We start from the raw sequence: 19,734 nt of genomic DNA on the forward strand, positions 1-19,734 counted from the left end.
GTGATTGATTCTGAGTATTAATCATTGATCTGTACAGATATTTAGTTTATTTCCTTCCTTTTATGTAGACGTGTATATTAAGGAATGATCCTTTTAGGCTAGTTACCAGCACCCTAATTGGCTATTGTATTTGTATAAAAGGTTCTGTACCTCATTCTATTTTATTCTGAATATATACGAATTATCAATCTTTTCATGGTATCAGAGCTTAAGGTTACCTACACAAAACAAACCCTAGCCTGTCCTCTCGCTAACCTCCATGGCGATCAACGACAGCGAATCACCTCAAGCCTCAGCCAAGCCCGAGCAATCCAAAATTGATTCCCAAGCCTCAGCCCAGCCTGCGCAACCCAAATATGATGATCCTAATGATCCTCTCTACCTCCATCACCCTGATCAACCAGGGGTTGTCCTTGTCACACAACTCCTGAATGACGAAAATTATCCAACCTGGAGTCGCTCCATGCTCATGGCGCTCAACACCAAAAACAAAGAAGGTTTCGTCGATGGCACCCTCAAGAAGCCTCTACATGGTTCTTCCACAACTCTCCAACAGTGGACACGGTGTAACAATCTTGTCAAGAGCTGGCTCCTCAATTCCATCTCCCCGGATATTGGTGCGAGCATCATTTATAACGATGTTGCGTCCGACATATGGAATGATCTAAAGGAACGATTCTCTCACGCTAATAGTGTCCATCTTTTCCACATTGAGCAAGAAATTCATGACTGCGTTCAAGGAAGCATGACCATCGGTGCCTATTACACCAAGTTGAAGGGCTTATGGGATGTGAGAGATGCACTTTGCTCCCTTCCATCTTGCCACTGCGGAGCAGCCAAAGAGATGTTCCAATTCCACCAGCACCAAAAGACCATGAAATTTCTTATGGGATTAAATGACGCATACGCTGGAGTTCGAGGACAAATCCTACTGATGGACCCATTTCCTGCAGTCAACAAAGCTTTTTCCCTTATCACCCAAGATGAAAAGCAACGAGCAATTTCTACTCATGCCCTCTGGAAACCACCAGTCACTGACGCCGCAGCCTTCGCCGTTCATGGTCCTCGAAATTCTGGTAGAAATTTCTCACCTAAAAACCCTCATCTTAAGTGTGAACGTTGTGATGCCACAGGACACACTTCTGATACATGTCGAGAACATCTTAAATGTGATTATTGTGGCTGGCGTCGGCACACTATTGACCAATGCCGCAAATTGAAGAAGGCTCAATCCACTGGCGGCAACAGTGACTCTCAAGGTCGTCGGGGGTCATTTTCTCCTTCGGTCCATCATGTTGATGCCACTCCTGTGGCCACTGCAGCTCCTCCAACATACAACCTCACCGCAGCACAATACCAGAGCTTCCTTGCTCTCCTCAATCAAAACAAGCCCACAGCTTTGGCTAATCATGTTAGCACTGCTTCCAGCACCAGCGATCTCTCAGGTAACACCTTATGTGCCTCTGCTTTCGTTGGTGGACTCAACTGGATTTTTGACACTGGTGCCACCGATCACATGGTTTGTTCGCCTAAGTTGTTGACTACATGCACTCCAGTCTCTAATCGTCAAGTGTACCTTCCTGATCATGCCCTTGTCAATGTCACCCACATCGGCACTATCCGTTTCTCGGATGATTTTATTCTTCATAATGTGCTTTGTGTTCCCTCATTTAGATTAAATTTAATCTCTGTGAGCAAGCTCACCAAAAGCCCCTCTTGTCTTGCCATGTTCACTAATGAATCTTGTATTGTTCAGGACCGACGTTCGGGGAAGATGATTGGGACGGGAACTGAGAGGGAAGGTCTCTACTATCTTGATACTGCGAAGACAGCTGGGTGCAATTCCGTTTCAGCCCTTGTTCCTTCTTCTTCTCAACTTTGGCATCAACGCCTTGGTCATCTTTCAAATAAAAGCCTACGTGCTCTTTCTCTTTCTGTTAAAAACATGAAATTTTGTGACATTGATGATTGTTTGGTTTGTCCTTTAGCTAAACAAACTCGCCATCCTTTTCCTTTGAGTTCTATTAATTCACTTGCGCCATTTGAATTAATTCATGTTGATATTTGGGGTGGTTATCATGTTCCTTCCATCACTAAGGCACAATACTTCTTAACCATTGTAGATGATTACTCCAGATGTACATGGGTTTATTTAATGCACCACAAATCAGATGCACGCCAAAAGCTCACTACCTTTATCAATCTTGTTGAAACACAATTCTCTTCCCATGTTAAAATTGTTCGCAGTGATAATGGACCTGAGTTTCTAATGACACAATTTTTTTCTGATAAAGGGATTTTACATCACACTAGTTGTGTCTCCACTCCACAGCAAAATGGAGTAGTCGAAAGAAAACACCGACATCTTCTCAATGTTGCCCGAGCTTTACTCTTCCAAGCCAAACTTCCTAAGAAATTTTGGGGGGATGCCATACTCACTGCCACATATCTTATCAACCGCACTCCTACACAAGTTCTTAAAGGAAAAACTCCCTACGAAGTCCTTTTTCGAAAACCCCCAGTCTATGACCACTTAAGGGTTTTTGGTTGTTTGTGCTTTGCCTCTACTCATCATCTACGTCCAACCAAATTTGATGCTAGGGCCACACGTTGCATTTTTCTTGGTTACCCATATGGCACAAAGGGCTATCGGGTTTATGATCTCACTACGGGTAAAATTTTTATTTCTCGGGATGTCATCTTTCATGAAACTACTTTCCCTTTTCCATCTTCCGCCACCGACTCTTCTCTTGTCTTCCCACTTTCTCATCCCACCCATTTTGATGATGCCCCAACTCCTGGACTTCCTTCTCCTAGTTCACAGTTTCCAGCGCCTGACCTTGCGCTGGAAACACTTCCAGCACCTGCCGCGCTGGAAACACTTCCAGCACCTGCTCTTGCACTTCCAGCACCTGATCTCGTGCTTCCAGCACCTCCATCTCCTCTCGCACCGGTATCTCCACCACTGCCCCGGCGTACCACCATGCCCAGTTATCTTCAGCAGTATCATGTCAACATAAAATTACCTGCCCGGTCTCTCCCATCATCTAACTCGGCGTCGATTGAACCCCAAGGTACCAAACATCCTCTCTCTCATGTCCTTACATATGACCGTTTGTCCCCACACCATCGTGTTTTTAGTGCTTCTCTTTCAGCGGTCAAAGAACCCACCTCTTATGTTCAAGCAGCTCATGATCCTCAATGGCGTCATGCCATGACCCAAGAATTGGCTGCCCTCGAAGCTAATGGCACATGGACTCTTCAATCTTTGCCCCCCGGCAAGAAACCCATTGGTTGTAAGTGGGTTTACAAGGTCAAACTTCATCCTGATGGTTCTCTTGATCGGTATAAAGCACGTTTGGTGGCAAAAGGCTATAGTCAGGTTGAGGGTTTGGACTACCGGGAAACTTTTGCCCCTGTTGCAAAGCTTGTCACCGTTCGCCTCCTTCTCGCCGTTGCTTCCACGCGTCGTTGGCATCTTCATCAACTTGATGTCAATAATGCTTTCCTCAATGGTGATCTTGATGAAGATGTTTATATGCATCTCCCTCCTGGATTCGGACGAAAAGGGGAGACTCGTGTATGCAAGCTTCATAAATCCTTGTATGGACTCAAGCAAGCTTCACGTCAATGGTTTATTAAACTTTCCACAGCCCTTACGCAAGCGGGCTATCGTCAATCGAAGGCAGATTATTCATTGTTCGTCCGAACCCGAGGTGCCACATTCACTGCCTTACTCATCTATGTGGATGATATCATTTTGACAGGGAATAGTTTACAAGACATTGAAGCAACCAAGTCATACTTGCTGCAACAATTCAAATTGAAAGACCTTGGTCAACTAAAATATTTTCTTGGCATCGAGATTGCTCATTCCAGCAAAGGCATCGCCCTTTCACAACGCAAGTATGCACTTGAAATACTAGAGGATGCAGGACAGCTTGGTGCAAAACCAGCCGATTCACCCATGGAGCAGAATTTGTCCCTTAGCAAACATGATGGCGACTACATTGATGATCCATCTTCGTATCGAAGGCTTGTGGGGAGGCTGATCTATTTGACAATTACCCGGCCTGACTTGGTGTATGCCGTTCACACTCTAAGCCAGTTCATGGATAAGCCACGAACACCACACCTAGAGGCAGCTTATCGGGTTTTGCGCTATGTCAAACGTGCACCAGGGCAAGGTATTTTTCTTTCTGCCAACAGTCCAATTCAATTAAATGCTTTTTGTGATGCGGATTGGGCTCGATGTCGTGATACTCGACGTTCTACTACCGGGTATTGTGTATTTCTTGGCAATTCTTTGGTTTCTTGGAAGACCAAGAAGCAAACCACAGTATCCCGATCTAGTGCCGAAGCTGAATATCGTTCCATGGCTGCCGCTTGCTGCGAAATTACTTGGTTACGATATATTTTGCAAGATTTAGGCATTAAGCATTCACATGCAGTCAAGTTATATTGTGACAACCAAGCAGCGCTCCACATTGCTTCGAATCCAGTATTTCATGAACGGACTAAACACATTGAAATTGATTGCCATCTGGTAAGAGAAAAGGTTCAAAGTGGAATGATCAAAACGGCTCATATTTCCACCTTACAACAACCAGCAGACATATTCACAAAGGCCGTGAGTCTTCCACAATTTGCGATTTTACTCAGCAAGTTAGGAATCATCAACATACATTCCAACTTGAAGGGGAGTGTTGAGGAGCGTAAAATCCCAACTAAATCAACGTGATTGATTCTGAGTATTAATCATTGATCCGTACAGATATTTAGTTTATTTCCTTCCTTTTATGTAGACGTGTATATTAAGGAATGATCCTTTTAGGCTAGTTACCAGCACCCTAATTGGCTATTGTATTTGTATAAAGGTTCTGTACCTCATTCTATTTTATTTGAATACATACGAATTATCAATCTTTTCAGAGACTTGTCGTATTAGGGCAATCCTAGGCTGCACAAGAATTTCTTCCGGAGCAGGCATGGCTATTCTATTCACACAAGGCATTTGGTGCTTTCATTGTCAAGGCCCTCGTCAAGGCATAGCACCCTTTCTTTTTAAGATAGTTCCTAAATTTCATCAGCATTTTGTCCTTCCAATTAATTACACATTACAACTGATGTGCAATTTGTTTCAATCAATGCATAAATGAAGCCAGGCTCCTGGTAGTTATACTTACTACTCCAATCTATTTATGTGTCGTGGAAAACTTGAGGTGACCGCTTATGTGTCCTTATCAAGTGTTTGGTTTGAGTATTCGAGTGATTTGAGGGTAAATTTGTCAATAAGTATTTTATGTTAATGATTGGTTATATATTTCTAATTTCAATAATTAATTATACGTATGTTGCATATTAAATTTACTAACATATCTAATGAATGCAATTCAATAGCCGAAATTAGAAATATGTAATAAATCCTTAACTTAAATATTTATTAGAGAATTTCCCTTATTTAATAACTTTTTTTAACATAACATACGCGAATTTGCATAAAAAGAAAGCTTCGTGTGAATACGGATTGAGAGATTAGATTAGTAAAAGGGTAATGCTAGGGAGACCATCTAGTTGTACCATATTTGTGTACCAACTGATGTGGCCGATGAGTTGGCTATAATTTTTTAATTTTTAATTTGTACCATATTAAATGAGCTTTAATTTTTCCTACACCGCTTAGGTTTCTGTAAAGTGAAGAGAAAAAAATAAAATAAAATAAAAGGTCATTTAATTATGTGGCATAGCCAACTCATCGGCCACATCAGTTGGTACACAAATATGGTACAACTAGATGGTCTCCCTAGCATTACCCTTAGTAAAAATAAAGCACAAATTTTTTTAAATGGTGAAATTGATAGAAAGAAAGAAACACAAAACGGAAAATGAATAAAGCACACGAAGTTTGGAAAAATCTGCATAAAAGTCAAGAATTTTTCGTCCACGACAAAATAAAATAAAAAATTAAAGCTTAATGTCGTTTTCTTGCTTGTTCGGAAAATAGAAAATGGCATACTTTTCCCAGTTTTCCATGAGCTGTTTGTGCTGGTTATTTGGGTCAGTTTGAACACCTCAACTAAAAAAGTACATGGGTCATTCCGAAAAATGACAAACAAATAAGGAGCTTTTCCAACTCCGCCCACTTGGTGCTGTCCTTCTGGTGTGAAAAGAGGAAAAGTTTGCCTTCACGTCAAATTGGAGGGATGAGCATGAAGCTCAAAAGTTGATTATCATGTCGGCCTTTTTTCTAGGCATAGCCTATAAACAAAAAAGGAGGTCTGAAAATGGCTGAAAGGGTATAGTTTGGGGCACGAGAATATTACCTTTGTAGTAAAAAAATGAAGGCGTTGCTTGCCTTATATGTGTTTTCAACTAGAACAAGTAGCTTTTTGTATGATAATTTGTCAATTTTCACATCTCATTGTGTACCCACTGCTGCGCATTTATCTTGTGTTTCAACCCCATTTCATTTTGTCTATGCTTTAAATAGAAAATATTCTCTTTCGCAAAAGTGACATTCAATTTTTGATTGTCAATCTAAACCGTTGATTAGGTATTTACTCCGTCTGAATGTGTTTGCATTAATAGTCTGATATGAAAATACCAAATCTTGACCCAAAAAAAAAGAAAATACCAAATAGTCTAGTGAGTCGACATTATCTTGGTTTTCATTTTTAATTGCATGACTAAGTGCTTCTAACCACTTGAGCTACATTCGTTTTCTAATATTACACTAATTTTTTTTTTTTTTTAAGTAGAAGCGATTACACACAAGAGAGGGTGATTACACACGCAGGGGTTCTAAGTGGTAACCTTACCCAAAAAAAAAAAAAAAAAAAAAGTTCTAACCAATGACCTGATGGGTTAACAACAATTCACTCTACCACCAACCAACTGGGCTACTAGTTGTTCCCGCAATATTGCCCTAATTTTAAGCAGGCAACCTTTTGTTATTTTATTACCGGAAAGGAAAGGTTAGTTATTGGACCATGATGGGCCTATGTGGGCCTATTGGGCCTGAACTGATTAAAACAGTGGACCCACTAATTTACCCGCCAATAAGCTAAAAGCTCCCGACTTCAGTCTCTGACTGACATTATCTGTAGAGAGGGATCCATGGCCGATGGCTAGCTCTGAGCCTTTTCACCATATACAATGCAAGCCTTCTCGCCCTCGTTCTCTGTTTGTTCTTCTTATCCATTACGGCGTCGTCGAATCAGCACCGCCCCTCCCCGCAAACCCAATCTCAGGCGGCTCACCTCCCGCGTCGTCCAACTCACTCGCCGGAGACAGCTTCACCAGGTCCTGTTTTCCACAACCCTGTTTTCTTTTTCTCGAAATATATATTTTTCTGTTTTGCATTGATGGGTTTTTTCTTCTTCTTGATTTTATTGTTTTGCAGATAATGGAGGAGATAGAGATGGCCAAAGAACGATACGGGAAGCTGAACACCATAGTGATGAATGCGGTCGTCGAGGCATGTGTTCATTGCGGCGATATCGACTCTGCTCTTATGATGTTTGATGAAATGTCTGACCCAGGAAGCTGCGGCGTCGATACTGTCACATATGGTACCCTTTTGAAGGTACTTTTTTATCTTCTTCTTTTTTTAAAATAATTTTTTTATTGCGTCCCATGGATTTGTTATCAGTGATTTGGGTGCCTTGTTGAAAGGGTTTGGGCAGGGCTCGAAGAATTGATGAAGCGTTTCAAGTACTTGAATCTGTGGAGCTAGGTACTGCCGTGGGAAGTCCAAAGTTGTCAGCACCTCTCGTTTTTGGTCTGCTCAATGCTCTAGTTGAAGCAGGTCTGTATCACCAATTCAATGCTCTTTGATAAGTGCTTTGTGGGCATTGTCTTATTATAATGTTAGGACCAAAATAATAGCACCCAATTGAAAGATCAGTTTTCTGAGCAGTACATTTTGGTTACTATTAAGCTCAAATTAGTTGCTTACAAACGTGCATGCGCTGTTTGCTTCTTGCTGTAGTGCAGGAGATTTACGCCGTGCTAATGGGCTTCTTGCACACTATGGTTTTCTTCTCCGCGAAGGTGGCAGTCTTACACTCACAGTCTACAACTTATTAATGAAGGTTCTGCACTGACCTATGTATAGTTCTTTAAGAGACTTAACAAATTAAAGTACGAATTTTCTTTTTCTACTTTTAGAACTGAGCTTTGCAATCAAGATACAGACAGCGTTTTGTGTATGCACGATCCTAGATTTATAATTTTAGTTGATAATGTTTTGCCTTAAGGGTTTGCTGCTCCTGATTTTCAGGGATATATCAATGCAGGCATTCCTCAGGGTGCGATAACCATGCACACAGAGATATTACGTCTAGGATTAAAGCCTGAGAGGCTCACCTATAATACTCTAATATCTGCATGTGTAAAAGCTGGAAAGTTGGACATGGCAATGCAGTTTTTTGAGGAAATGAAGGTCCCAAGCTATATAAAAGGCCAGTTTAGAGCCTGTATATGATATTTTAACAGTATTAGATTGCTGTAAATTAAGTTACTAAATATGGCTCCTTGTTTTAGGACGAAGCACAGAAGTTTAGTCATGGTGACCTTTTCCCAGATGTCGTCACTTACACTACACTACTTAAGGTACGTTTATTCAACAACCTTGTTAATGAAATTTAGGACATGCTCATTTTTGCAAGTTATTCAATCTATTTTCTTAACAATGTCAACTGTATGACATATTCATTATTGCATGGTAGCATTTTTTACAGCCACTGTGGTTGTAAAGTTTCTTTATAGTCTTTTTCTTTTAAACCTTGTTCTCTGTAACATTGTGGTAATCTAATATTTTTTTTTTTAATTGAAAAAAGATATTAGGAACTTTATGTTAGTAGTTTCCTTTTCGTTTTTCTGAATGGAAGAACTAGATTTTTCGTTCTGCCCCACCCCCCAGCTCCTGAGGAATAAGCTTTATATATTTCTCTTGTTGGTAAATTGATGTTTCAGTTCCTTAAAGTCCTATGATTTTTTTTTTCTTTCTTTTTGTGTGTCTTCTTTTGGCAGGGTTTTGGGCATTCCAAAGATATCAATTCAGTTCAGAAGATTATATTGGAAATGAAAACATATATTGGTTTGTTTATTGATCGAACAGCATACACTGCAGCCGTCGATGCTTTGCTAGGCTGTGGCTCAATGAAGGGTATGTTGTAGATTGCAATACAAGGATTTTAAGTTATCAGAAATTGCCAATGTCTATATCTTTACATTGCCTTATTGTTTTAAGTTGCACGCCCTCCATTTTTACATTGCAAAATTCAATATATTGTCAATTAAATGATGAAGAAGAGACAAAAGCGATTTCTTCCACCTGCCAATGTCAAGTATGATGGTGATGTAAAGATCTGCAAAAACGATGCAATTTGAATAGAGCTTGTACATTTGCATGCTGATGTGGGCATCAAGATTACTCTGCATTTAGTTTTCTCTGTTAGAGGTCTCATTAAATGCTGCACCAAGTATGCCGCATAGAAAGTGGACTGGTTAAAATTTCATGTTTCTTTTCTTATCAAATTTGGATGGATGCTGGATTTTTGAAGTGTCAGAAATTAAAACCAGTTCTTACTCTTCTACAAATTAAAATTTTGTCCTTGTGCTTAGGTGCTTTATGCATTTTGGGAGAAATACTAAAGCAGGCTGGTGGAAATCCAGACTTGCGACCAAAACCTCACCTCTATCTTTCCTTCATGCGTGCCTTTGCTGTTAGAGGAGATTATACCACCGTGGAAAATCTAAAAGATCACATGTGGCGAGATACTGCCGGAACTATCTCCCCAATGATTCAAGAGGAAGCTGATCATCTTTTCATGGAGGCAGCTTTAAATGGTGGTCAGGTACTATATCAACTCTTCACAATCGTCGGTATGGGGTGTGTTACTGCATAAATCTCTTTCCATTCCTATTTACTGTTTACCTTCATGATGTTTGAGGCATTTGGATGCTGATTTTAATATATAGGTCCTGCACAAGATATATAGCATTGCCTTCCTTTAGTTATTTTCCCCTCTAAATGGTGCTATCAAGTTAGTGCATTAGTTCAATTTTGACTTAATTCTAACTTTTTGCATTTGATTGGCATGAGCAATCTGACTTTGACCATTTGTTGTTTTATATTTTTTGGTTTTCTCAGGTAGACGTGGCTATAAAATGCCTTGAAAATGTTATTACAAGGTGGAAGAGAATATCATGGACAAGTCGAGGAGGCATGGTATGTAATGTGCTTTTACCCTCCATGACTGTTTAATATTTATGAAGATTAAGATTAGATGTGGTAGGTAATCTACACTGTTTTGAAGGATGACAATGTTATATCATAATGTTAAAGATATGCCTAAAAATTCTGGGTTGGTGCTGCACAGTTGGTTTTATCCTCTTCAAGTTCTCTAGACCCTTTAAATTGATACCGAGGAAACTTGTTTAAGGATTTTTTAAAAAAATTTGGACTTATTTCTTTGAATTTCACAAACTTTAGTTCGATATTACTTCTTGTATCTGTTAGTAGTTGACTAAGTAGGCCTTTTATTTGGAATTCTATTTGTTTTCAATGCTTACCTACATTATAATTTCTGTGTCCTCCTAGCATGAATTCATTAATATGCCTTTGCACTGCAGGTTGCACTACGCGTAGAGGCCTTATTGGGATTCACCAAATCAAGATTGAGTCCTTATCTACTTCCTCAGGTTTTCATACATTTATTTTCCTTTCAAATTGTAGATAAAATTAGCTACTTAAGGTCCTAACCTGATGACCTGGCAAATATACTTTCGTATATAGGTGTCAGTGCATGTAAGATGATTGCCAAGGGGCCTACCATGAGTGGTTTTAATGTAGAATATCAAATTATGTAGAAGTGTGACTGGATATGATTTTAAAAATTCAATGGACTGATGAAGAATTTCTGGTGGTGAAAATATATTTAAAAAATCAGATACTTTAATAACCCGGACTAGTTGAATTATGGAAGGGGGATCTTTTATAAATCAATCAAAACTAACGATAAAGGGACTACTTTCATATCTTTAGCCACTACTGATTTACATTCTGATATGTACTCAATTATTGGCTTTTAATTATTTTTGTATGTGTTTGCTTTGTACACCTTTTCTATTTAGGTATTGGCAAGTGAACCGATTGAGAGTGTCATGATGCCCTTTGAAGCAGCTCGGCCACTAAATGGGACCCTGCACTTGAACAAAGTGGTTATGCGTTTCTTTAGGGATTCAGTGGTGCCCATTGTAGATGACTGGGGTAGCTGCATCGGAGTATTGCACCGTGAAGACTGTAGAGAGGTATTTACTATTCACTGATGGTAGAAATAAATTGCTTTTTATCCTGGACCATAGGGTACAAGCAAAATCTGATAGATGTTTTCCCTAACATTGCAAATTTACAAGTCAAATGCTTTGTGTTGTGTTGTAAATAGCGTTTTAACAATTAAATGAGCATTTGTATTACTATTAACAACTATATGTTTAAAATTTATGAGTTAATGGAAGTTTGCATACTATTGCTTAGATGAACGCCCCTCTTTCGTCAATGATGAGAAGACCGCCTCCTTGTGCTACTACTAGGACATCGATCGGCCATGTGGTGGATCTGATTATGAAGTACAGATATAAAATGGTTATTGTAATAAACCACAGCTCAGTATATGGTGGTACTGCTTCAAGATTGAGGGCAGTTGGTGTTTTTACAGCTGAACAGCTGTGTAATCTTGTCACACCAGAAACGCCAGGACTGAAACTTTCTTTAGGTAGAAACCTGATTAACAATTTACAGAACATGAAACTATAGCCTCCTTGTAAATTCAATTTTTGTTATATAAATATGATTGCAGTGAAAATAGTATCCTGACAGGTGCTTGTTTATACCTTGCTATAAAGTCTTGTGGCAATAATAGCTGTTTTGGCTGATGCATTGGCCAATTTGGCCTTACCAGAAAACAGCTCAAGAGGGTAAATTCAAGGAACGAGGCTGTTAATATTTTGGAATTTTACTAGCATCTGTTGACACGAGTATATGCAATTCTGGTAATTCTTGGGTGAGACTGTAAGACCGTCATGTAATATTTGCTGTGAGATTCATATTAATCAACGTGCACCCATGTGAAACTCATATATTCAAGAATCTTTAAGCCGGCCCATAGCTTGATAAACATGAACCATTATTTGGGCTTTGTAACCCAAATACATTGAATATTTGAGATCGTTTTCCAATCTTTTTAATTGACATATTTCTTTTATTTATAATCTAAATGGTGTATTATATTTCAGAAAATCTCAATAGGTGATGCAGAAAACTTGACAAAAAAACAAGACCAATGTGAAGCACTTTTAACAAAGGCTTCCATCAGCCAAAATTCAATTAAAGATTTAAGAATCAAATAATCTATTTTGTAAAACCAAAAATAATCAGAGCCGTTGATGCAACTGACATAAGTAGATTTTACCAAAAAAATAAAAGAGATAAAAGAAAAAAGCCACTGTGCTACTGCTTCCCAAAACGCAAGGCAAGCCACTGAGAAACACAGGAAATGAATTGAACCCTCCACTGGCCACTGCAAAACCCTAATTAACGAAGACACAGTGTGTGAGAATGGCGCTCAAAGGAAAGGAGACGATCAAGAGCATGATGAGGAAATTCGGAGACAAAGCCCTAACTCCGCGACTGAAGGAGGAGGTGAAGAAGAAAGGCATAATGGGAGACAAAACCCTACCTCCGCGATTGAGAGAGGAGCTCAAGAAGCAAGGCGTACCCGACTCCAAAATCATTATGGGTCGGGCCAAACGTGGCATCTACGCTGGCCGCCACATCCAGTTTGGCAATCAAATCAGTGAAGACGGTGGCAACAAGTTCGTATTTTTCTCATTTTCTCTTGCCTTTTCAATTTTAATAGCTCTGCTTATTGAAAATTGAAAATTTTCCCTAATTTCAATCCATGACAAAGACAATGCTAAAAATTACAGAACTTTTTATATGATTGTAGGACCCTTTGTAATATCTAAACCCAAAATCTTGGACTTGATCAGTGATTTTGATTTAATTTAATTTTAGTTAGTTGGGTAGTGACTGTTTTGAATGCTTTGTATTGTATGCTTCCAAGCATTTTCTTTTTAGGGAGTAAGGGTTTGTTGAGGTGTGTACTATATATCAAACTGAAGTATTAAACTTGTGGGATGCCATTTTAACGATTGTTGCTTCAGAAATTGTATTCTCAAAGCTATTTGAGCTAAGGCTTGAGCTGGCTCAATCATTGGCAAAACGTATCATGCGTTATCATAAGGATTCTACAGAATTTGGACAAGTGCCAGACAAGTATTAGAAGTGTACAAGTTTTATATTTGTCTGCTGTGCCCGGGTCTACATGGGTTTTTTTTGTTTTGTTAGAATTTGGCATAGTGTAGCATGCTATACAGTTTCTCAGAGTATATTCAATGCAATTTATAGAACAGGGTTGGCTTATATGACTCTGATTTTGAATTACTAGGTTCTTTAATCTTGTAATAATTTGTGAAAATGGGTCATATTAACCACCGGAACTTTCCTTTGTTGGCGGTGACAGGTCAAGGAGGACATGGAAGCCAAATGTGCAGGAGAAGCGTCTCTTCAGTTACATCCTTGACCGTCACATTCGGGTCAAAGTCACCACCCATGCTCTCCGTTGCATAGACAAAGCAGGTGGGATTGATGAGTACTTTCTGAAAACTCCTTACCAGAGGATGGATACAGAAATGGGTCTCGTCTGGAAAGCCAAAATTGAAAAGCTTTATGAAGAGGTTGGGCAGACGCCAGTTGCGTTAATTAAACCTGAAGCCGAAGCCAATTTGGAACAGAAATTCAAACAACTAAAACTAGACGAGAGGGACGTCAGGAGAGAGATGTACGGTTGGTCAAACAAACTAAAACAGATTGAGGAAGGAGCTGACAACCAAGTAGCTGATGAGGAAGGTGCAAGGATTGGAGAACAAAGCTCTCATGTTGATGTTCCGGAGCAGTTGGTTGCAAACTCCTGAGTTTGGAGCTCGTAAACCAGCTTGGAATGTTCTCGTTTTTGTCAGCTACTCCCAGTTTTTAGAGTTTTGTTTCTCTTCAGGGTTTTTAGAGAGAAATCGTAGTAGTAGCCGATCCTGATAAGCCGAAATTTGTTCATCTTTTCCCATTATGGAAATTCACATGACAGTCCTGTTGGTTTCATATACAATTTTGTACTAAATAATTTCTATAATCTGCTGCTCTTGATGATCCCCTAAAAGGGGTTCATGATTCATTAAGCTGCCTCACAAGTAAACTATTTTGCTTTCGCTCACTCTTCATATTGGTGATATGTTTCTATAACTAAAGAGAAAAGAAAAATAAAGGGATTATGATGTACTTAGAACCGTGTGAGCATTCAATATAACTCGTGTGCTTAAAGCTTTGTGTTTGGTCTGTTTCCGTGTTTCTTTTAGCTCAAGGTGAGCTCTAATGTTCTGTTCTTCTGTACTTGGTAACACAAGAAACACGAAAACAAAAGAAACATGGCTTTAAGAAAAACAGGACATGATCGCCTTTTTACCAACCCAAAAGTAGAATTTGTTTTTTTTAGCTTTTTCCAGAAAGGGATTAGGGTTTTTTTTTCAAATGACCTTTGAAATCCAGAAACGCCATAAATTTTTGAAGTTTATAGCCAAGACATTAGTGAAAAGTCATTTCAATTTTTAAAGTTCATGGAAACAGGATATTTGTTGTATACTTCAAGAATTAGAGCCGTTGCAAGTTACAGCCATTTAGGCTTTTTAGCCAGCACCACCTTGAAATTTCTTGTAGTGCAAACCTTAATTAGCGAGCAGTGGGCCCCATGACAACCATTCTCTTCTTCTTCATTAGCAAAAGAACAAAAAGAACAGAAAAACAAAACAAAAATGCCAAGCTTATGTTCTTCTACTTCTCTCTGTCACACTTGCCACCACCCTCCCTTCTCTCTTCCATGTACCTCACACACAATTTACATAGCTGTAATTCTTTATAAAAATAATCTAAAATAATAATTAACAAATAGCTGGAAGCTTGCAGCCTTCACGTTCAAACACGCGTCGCCTAATCATTTCCAACACGCTTTCTAGTAAACCACATAACCAAACAGTTGCTTGCTAAAGAAGCTTCTCTGCCATGTCTATAAAAACCCTTCACTCCTCACTCCATATGCAACAATTTTGCATCAGCTTCTCGGTCCAACAAGACCACAGCAAAAATGGGCAGGCAAAGTTCGTCACTTGTAAGCCACCTGAAGAGGGCAGTGAAGAAATTAAGCCTCATTTTACTTGGCTTTAAGTTAAACCGATGGAAATTGGCTTCAATCCTTGCTTGTACTAACAGAGCTTCTGCAAGGCAGTGCTTGAGCTTCAATGACAGTTTGGGTTTGTATGGCTGCATTGAAGATGATAAGGCCGATGAGAATCGGTGTTTGAGACGGGTTCTTAGCACAAGGACCCATGATCGCTCTTCGGATGATGATGATGATGTTGATCACCGGGCTGATGTTTTCATTGCGAATTTTCGTCGTCAGCTGAGGTTTGAGAGACAGGTTTCTTTGGAGTTAAGGTACTGCAGAAGGGATAGCTTCTAGAAGAAATTAGTTAATTATGAAGGAAGCTTCTAAAATGAATGGTCAATTGGTCATGGTGTGCCAAAGAACCAAGGATGATAATGTGAGAGACAAAGGGTGGCCTGGCCTCTGTATGGGGCACCAAGAAAAGTATCTCATATATGGCAAAGTTCAGTTCTAAATTCTTTTTGTCTTTTTTTTTTCTTATTGGGATTTCGATGTTTTGTTGCTGATACTTTATCAGGCAGCTCTCTCAAATGGGAAGCAATTCGGATGTACGTTTCCAAACTTGAATAATAAAACTATTGGTCGTTTATGTATACAATTTATTCATTTCTGTTTTTGATATTATATGTGTATCTATGATCACAGTATACATTCCAATTTCGAATCGACACGCGTGTGACATTCATTAGCTATTTGAAAATATTTTGCTCACTGATTCTGGCAATGCAGTAAACTTCACATGGAAGATGCAGATTGTGTATAATTATCTAACTAGCTAGCAAAAATTAGGCTAAAACTACTAAAAAGAATGCATAATTAATGTACAAATTGTATAATATATCATTATACAGGTACTATCGACAAATTTCATGTAGGGAAACATACAAATTCAATGACACCCTCTAAATCTAAATGCCAATGCTAATAGAAAGATTTGTCAGCATTTCTATCCAATTCAATTTTTTTCTTTCTTTAATCTTTTAATCCTCCACATTATATGTCAATGTATGTGTCAATATACAGAGAGTACAGATTTCACAACATCATATTGTAAACGGGTTCATTTGGATCCTGATTCATAATCTATCACAGTCTCAAATGCCCCAACCAATGCTTTCACCTTGTTCTTCCTTTTCTCCAGCAACTTGCTTGCAGTCTCCTCAATCACATCATTGTATGCAGGAGCAGAGTCCTTTTTCCCTCCTTGTGATCCCTCGCTTGTTTGGCTTGGCTTGGCTGTTTCCTCTGCTCCCTCAGCTGCCTCAGCAACCTCAGCAGCCTCTGCAGCCTCTGCAGGCTTTGCTTCTTCAATTCCCCCATCAGCTTTTTCTTCCCCTTCCTTCAATACAATCCCTTCCTTCTCATCCAAGGCCATGTCCTCAACATTCTTGCTTTCCTCCAATACAACACCATCTTCTTCATCACTTATCTCTTTTCCTTTATCTTCTTTCACCTCAACTTTTGTTTCCTCACCTGCCAAACCCTCTTCTGGTTGAGCCTCACTGCTTTCATCTAATTTATTCTGATTATCTTCCCCTTGATTTTGTTCATTATCTGCAGGCTTCTCTTCTTGGACCAATGCATTTCCACTTTCTTCATTTCTTTCCTCCACAGTTTCCTGCAATTCCTCTGCATTAACAGTAGAACTGTCACTAGGCTTGAGCTTCTCATCCTCGCCGCCATTAGCTTCAGCTTCTACAGCAGCACCATGATCATCAACTTGCTCCTTCTCTTCAACTTTTGGGTCTGGAAGAACCACCTTTTCATGTTCCTCACTCTCAATCATAGCTACCTCTTCAACCTCTTGATGATCCAAGGACTCTATAGCCTCTAGATCGGCTTCAAGATCGAGTGTTTGCGTTATGTCCTCACTCTTTGGAGGTCTTGTTGAAGCTGTACTTTCCTTCTTGGCTGAACCACTTGTACTGCTCTTCTTCACACTCTTTGCATACAAAAGCTGTGGCTTTCCGGCTCTAGCCGTCTTCGAATTAGACCTATCGATACTGGGTTTCGGGACATTGGAGCTTTTCGCTGTAAACGATGAAGATCGTAGCGATGTGTCCCTTCCTGGTGATATCAGTGACTTGCGTAGTCTTGACGGTGATGGTGGCTTGTCAAAAGATCTTCTTCTACTCAGTGTAGGCTTTTGAGATGATGCAGAGTCTTCAGAGCCATGTTTCTTGCTCCCAGCTAATGATGACTTGGAAGAATTTTCATGTCTTGAGGCACTCAAAGTAGGCCTCAGATAGTTTGGGACTTGCTTTGTTGTTGAGGTTGAAGAGGTTGAAGAGGTTGAAGAGGTTGAAGAGGTTGCTTTCTCAGTGCCTGCAGAGGATGAAGACTTGGTGACTCTTTTGGTGTGGTTTGTGTGGGAGTTTAAAGCTGATGTGCTCTTCTTCAGCTCCTTCCCTGAAGCAGTGCTATCTTTAGCTTTTGTTGCCATATATGTATTGCTTGGATTGATTGATGGCTGATCAGCTGAGATATTTCAAATGCTGCTACCTCCCTGCATATTTTCTAAAGAAATCATAAGTTAGAAAAAAGTTCCAATTGATCAATGTGATAAATTTAAGGCATGTTCATCTACTATGCTAACAAACATAACATCTCAATTCACGTGTTTAAGACGACACATTCAAACAATTTTATTTTAATAAATAACTTAAATTGACAATTTAATAGCATAATAAATGAGATTTTGACAAGTAAAGATTAGCTTCAATATTCCTTACCGTGAGCTATCTTCATTCTAACATTGAAAAAAGAAATATCATTCTAGATTGTCAATTAAGACGACACATTCAAACAATTTTATTTTAATAAATAACTTAAATTGAAGATTTAATAGTATAATAAATGAGATTTTGACAAGAGAAGATTAGCTTCAATATTCCTTGCCGTGAGCTATCTTCCTTCTAACATTGAAAAGAGAAGTATGATTAAGAGCGGAGTTAGTTAATACAAACAGTTGCATACTAAATACTAATCACGTATTGAAATTGATAGGAAGTGGGCCTAGGGGCCCAGCATCCCAATTGCATGCTAATGTTATTCATTGCTCTGATTCACATGGTAAAAATGTAGCTCAGGCTCACCTAAGTCTGGACCAAATCCTACTGCATCAAATGCAAGAATCTAAGCCTTTATGGGGAGGGCTTTGATTAAGCTGCAGGACCCATATGAAAAGAATACCAATGGGGCTAAATTCAGATGGGTCCCATGATCCCATTTCCCATTCATTAGAGAGAGAAAGACTTAGATCATAACATTCTTGTTTTGTCTCTGTATTTTTCTTAGGTCCATACTCTTTTCTTACGAACCAAATAACATGTTCTCCTTTCTTTTGCTTCTTTTGTGTTGTTAAAGGCATCGCATGTTCTCTGTATATGGTACATGTATTGTCATGTTAGTTAGAAATCATAAATAATTTAATTACCAAATTTCATATACGGACTAGTTATTTAGTTAAAACAGTGTATTTAGCTTTTTAAATCCAAGTTATTTAATCGATAATCTCAGAAAATGGCTTACCAATACAATAAACACGGCGGGAGGTTTCGGCCAAAGAAAATTCACCTAAACCGTGCTCACCTAATAATGCATAACTAAATCCACTTGGAACAACAGTACGCAAAGTATAAAACAAATGCTTTGCTGATAGGGAGGGGGGGATCGTTTTTGTTGTCGCCTAGCTTAGGGCTTGTCAGGTCGGTCTACATGACAAGATTGCATGCTTATCCCCATAGACAAGCAACCCAAAAACCCACACAACAAAGACAAATTTGAAACTGACCAACATATTAATTTTCATAAAAGGAGAACAAGAACTCAAAGACAATCGAAACTAAGTAAGAACACATGTCCACAAATTCTTCAAAACACATGTTATGCTTCACACAAATGGCAATAAATTAAAAACAAAATATCCCAACTAAAATCTTCCAACATCTCTAGAAACCAGAAGTAGAAGCAAAAAGAAAAGGAGTTGCATATGGCGTGAGGGAATATATGATGAGAAAGAGTAGATTTGTAGGAACCAAAAAGAAAGAAATGGGAGAAGAACAAGTTAACGTACCTTGATTGAAGCAAAAGGAAACCCGAAAATCTGAAAACACAAAAAACACACAAAATGGAATGGGAATTAGATGAAGAAATTAATATATGAAGGAAGAGAAAGAAGAGATTGGTTGGAATTGGAAGAGAAATAAAGGGGAATTATTTCTTCAAGTTCATGAAGAGAAGCGCGAATTTCGTGCGCACAACACAAACGTGGGTGGTGGTGTTGGTATGTTGCTAATCAGAGGTTATTTGGAGGCCATGATTTCAATCAATCACTCTTCTAAAAATTCTAATTTTGTTCCAAATCCAACAATATTCTCGACATGTGGCAAGGGTT

General features: G+C 39.0%; 4 protein-coding genes across 5 annotated transcripts; 3 read left to right on the top strand and 1 right to left on the bottom strand.

Annotated features, from left to right (window-relative positions):
* Positions 1-7,118: 7,118 nt before the first annotated feature.
* On the top strand, positions 7,119-11,996 carry LOC117614135 (pentatricopeptide repeat-containing protein At5g10690). Its single transcript, XM_034342834.1, has 12 exons — positions 7,119-7,302; positions 7,403-7,585; positions 7,675-7,807; positions 7,996-8,093; positions 8,282-8,443; positions 8,545-8,613; positions 9,034-9,169; positions 9,628-9,860; positions 10,157-10,234; positions 10,639-10,707; positions 11,140-11,316; positions 11,543-11,996. The coding sequence occupies exons 1-12, from the start codon at positions 7,156-7,158 to the stop codon at positions 11,819-11,821; spliced, it is 1,764 nt and encodes a 587-aa protein (XP_034198725.1). The 5' UTR covers positions 7,119-7,155; the 3' UTR covers positions 11,822-11,996.
* Positions 11,997-12,436: 440 nt separating this feature from the next.
* LOC117612958 (54S ribosomal protein L24, mitochondrial) lies at positions 12,437-14,298 on the top strand. Its single transcript, XM_034341586.1, has 2 exons — positions 12,437-12,879; positions 13,590-14,298. Exons 1-2 carry the CDS (start codon positions 12,623-12,625, stop codon positions 14,038-14,040), a joined length of 708 nt encoding a protein of 235 aa, XP_034197477.1. The 5' UTR covers positions 12,437-12,622; the 3' UTR covers positions 14,041-14,298.
* Positions 14,299-15,257: 959 nt separating this feature from the next.
* Positions 15,258-15,792, top strand: LOC117619021. The gene is made up of 2 exons (XM_034348842.1): positions 15,258-15,607; positions 15,699-15,792. The coding sequence occupies exons 1-2, from the start codon at positions 15,258-15,260 to the stop codon at positions 15,790-15,792; spliced, it is 444 nt and encodes a 147-aa protein (XP_034204733.1).
* A 362-nt stretch (positions 15,793-16,154) lies between these two features.
* Positions 16,155-19,496, bottom strand: LOC117613908 (suppressor protein SRP40). 2 transcript variants are annotated; one of them, XM_034342521.1, is made up of 2 exons: positions 19,414-19,496; positions 16,155-17,855 (listed from the first exon to the last, which is right to left on the bottom strand). In XM_034342521.1, exon 2 carries the CDS (start codon positions 17,779-17,781, stop codon positions 16,399-16,401), a length of 1,383 nt encoding a protein of 460 aa, XP_034198412.1. In that variant the 5' UTR covers positions 17,782-17,855; positions 19,414-19,496; the 3' UTR covers positions 16,155-16,398. The 2 variants fall into 2 exon arrangements, with proteins under 2 accessions (XP_034198412.1, XP_034198413.1); XM_034342522.1 differs by having other exon boundaries at positions 16,155-17,844; positions 19,414-19,462.
* Between the last annotated feature and the right edge of the window lie 238 nt (positions 19,497-19,734).

Source organism: Prunus dulcis, chromosome 1, assembly GCF_902201215.1.
Source record: "Prunus dulcis chromosome 1, ALMONDv2, whole genome shotgun sequence".
Lineage (NCBI taxonomy): Eukaryota > Viridiplantae > Streptophyta > Magnoliopsida > Rosales > Rosaceae > Prunus > Prunus dulcis.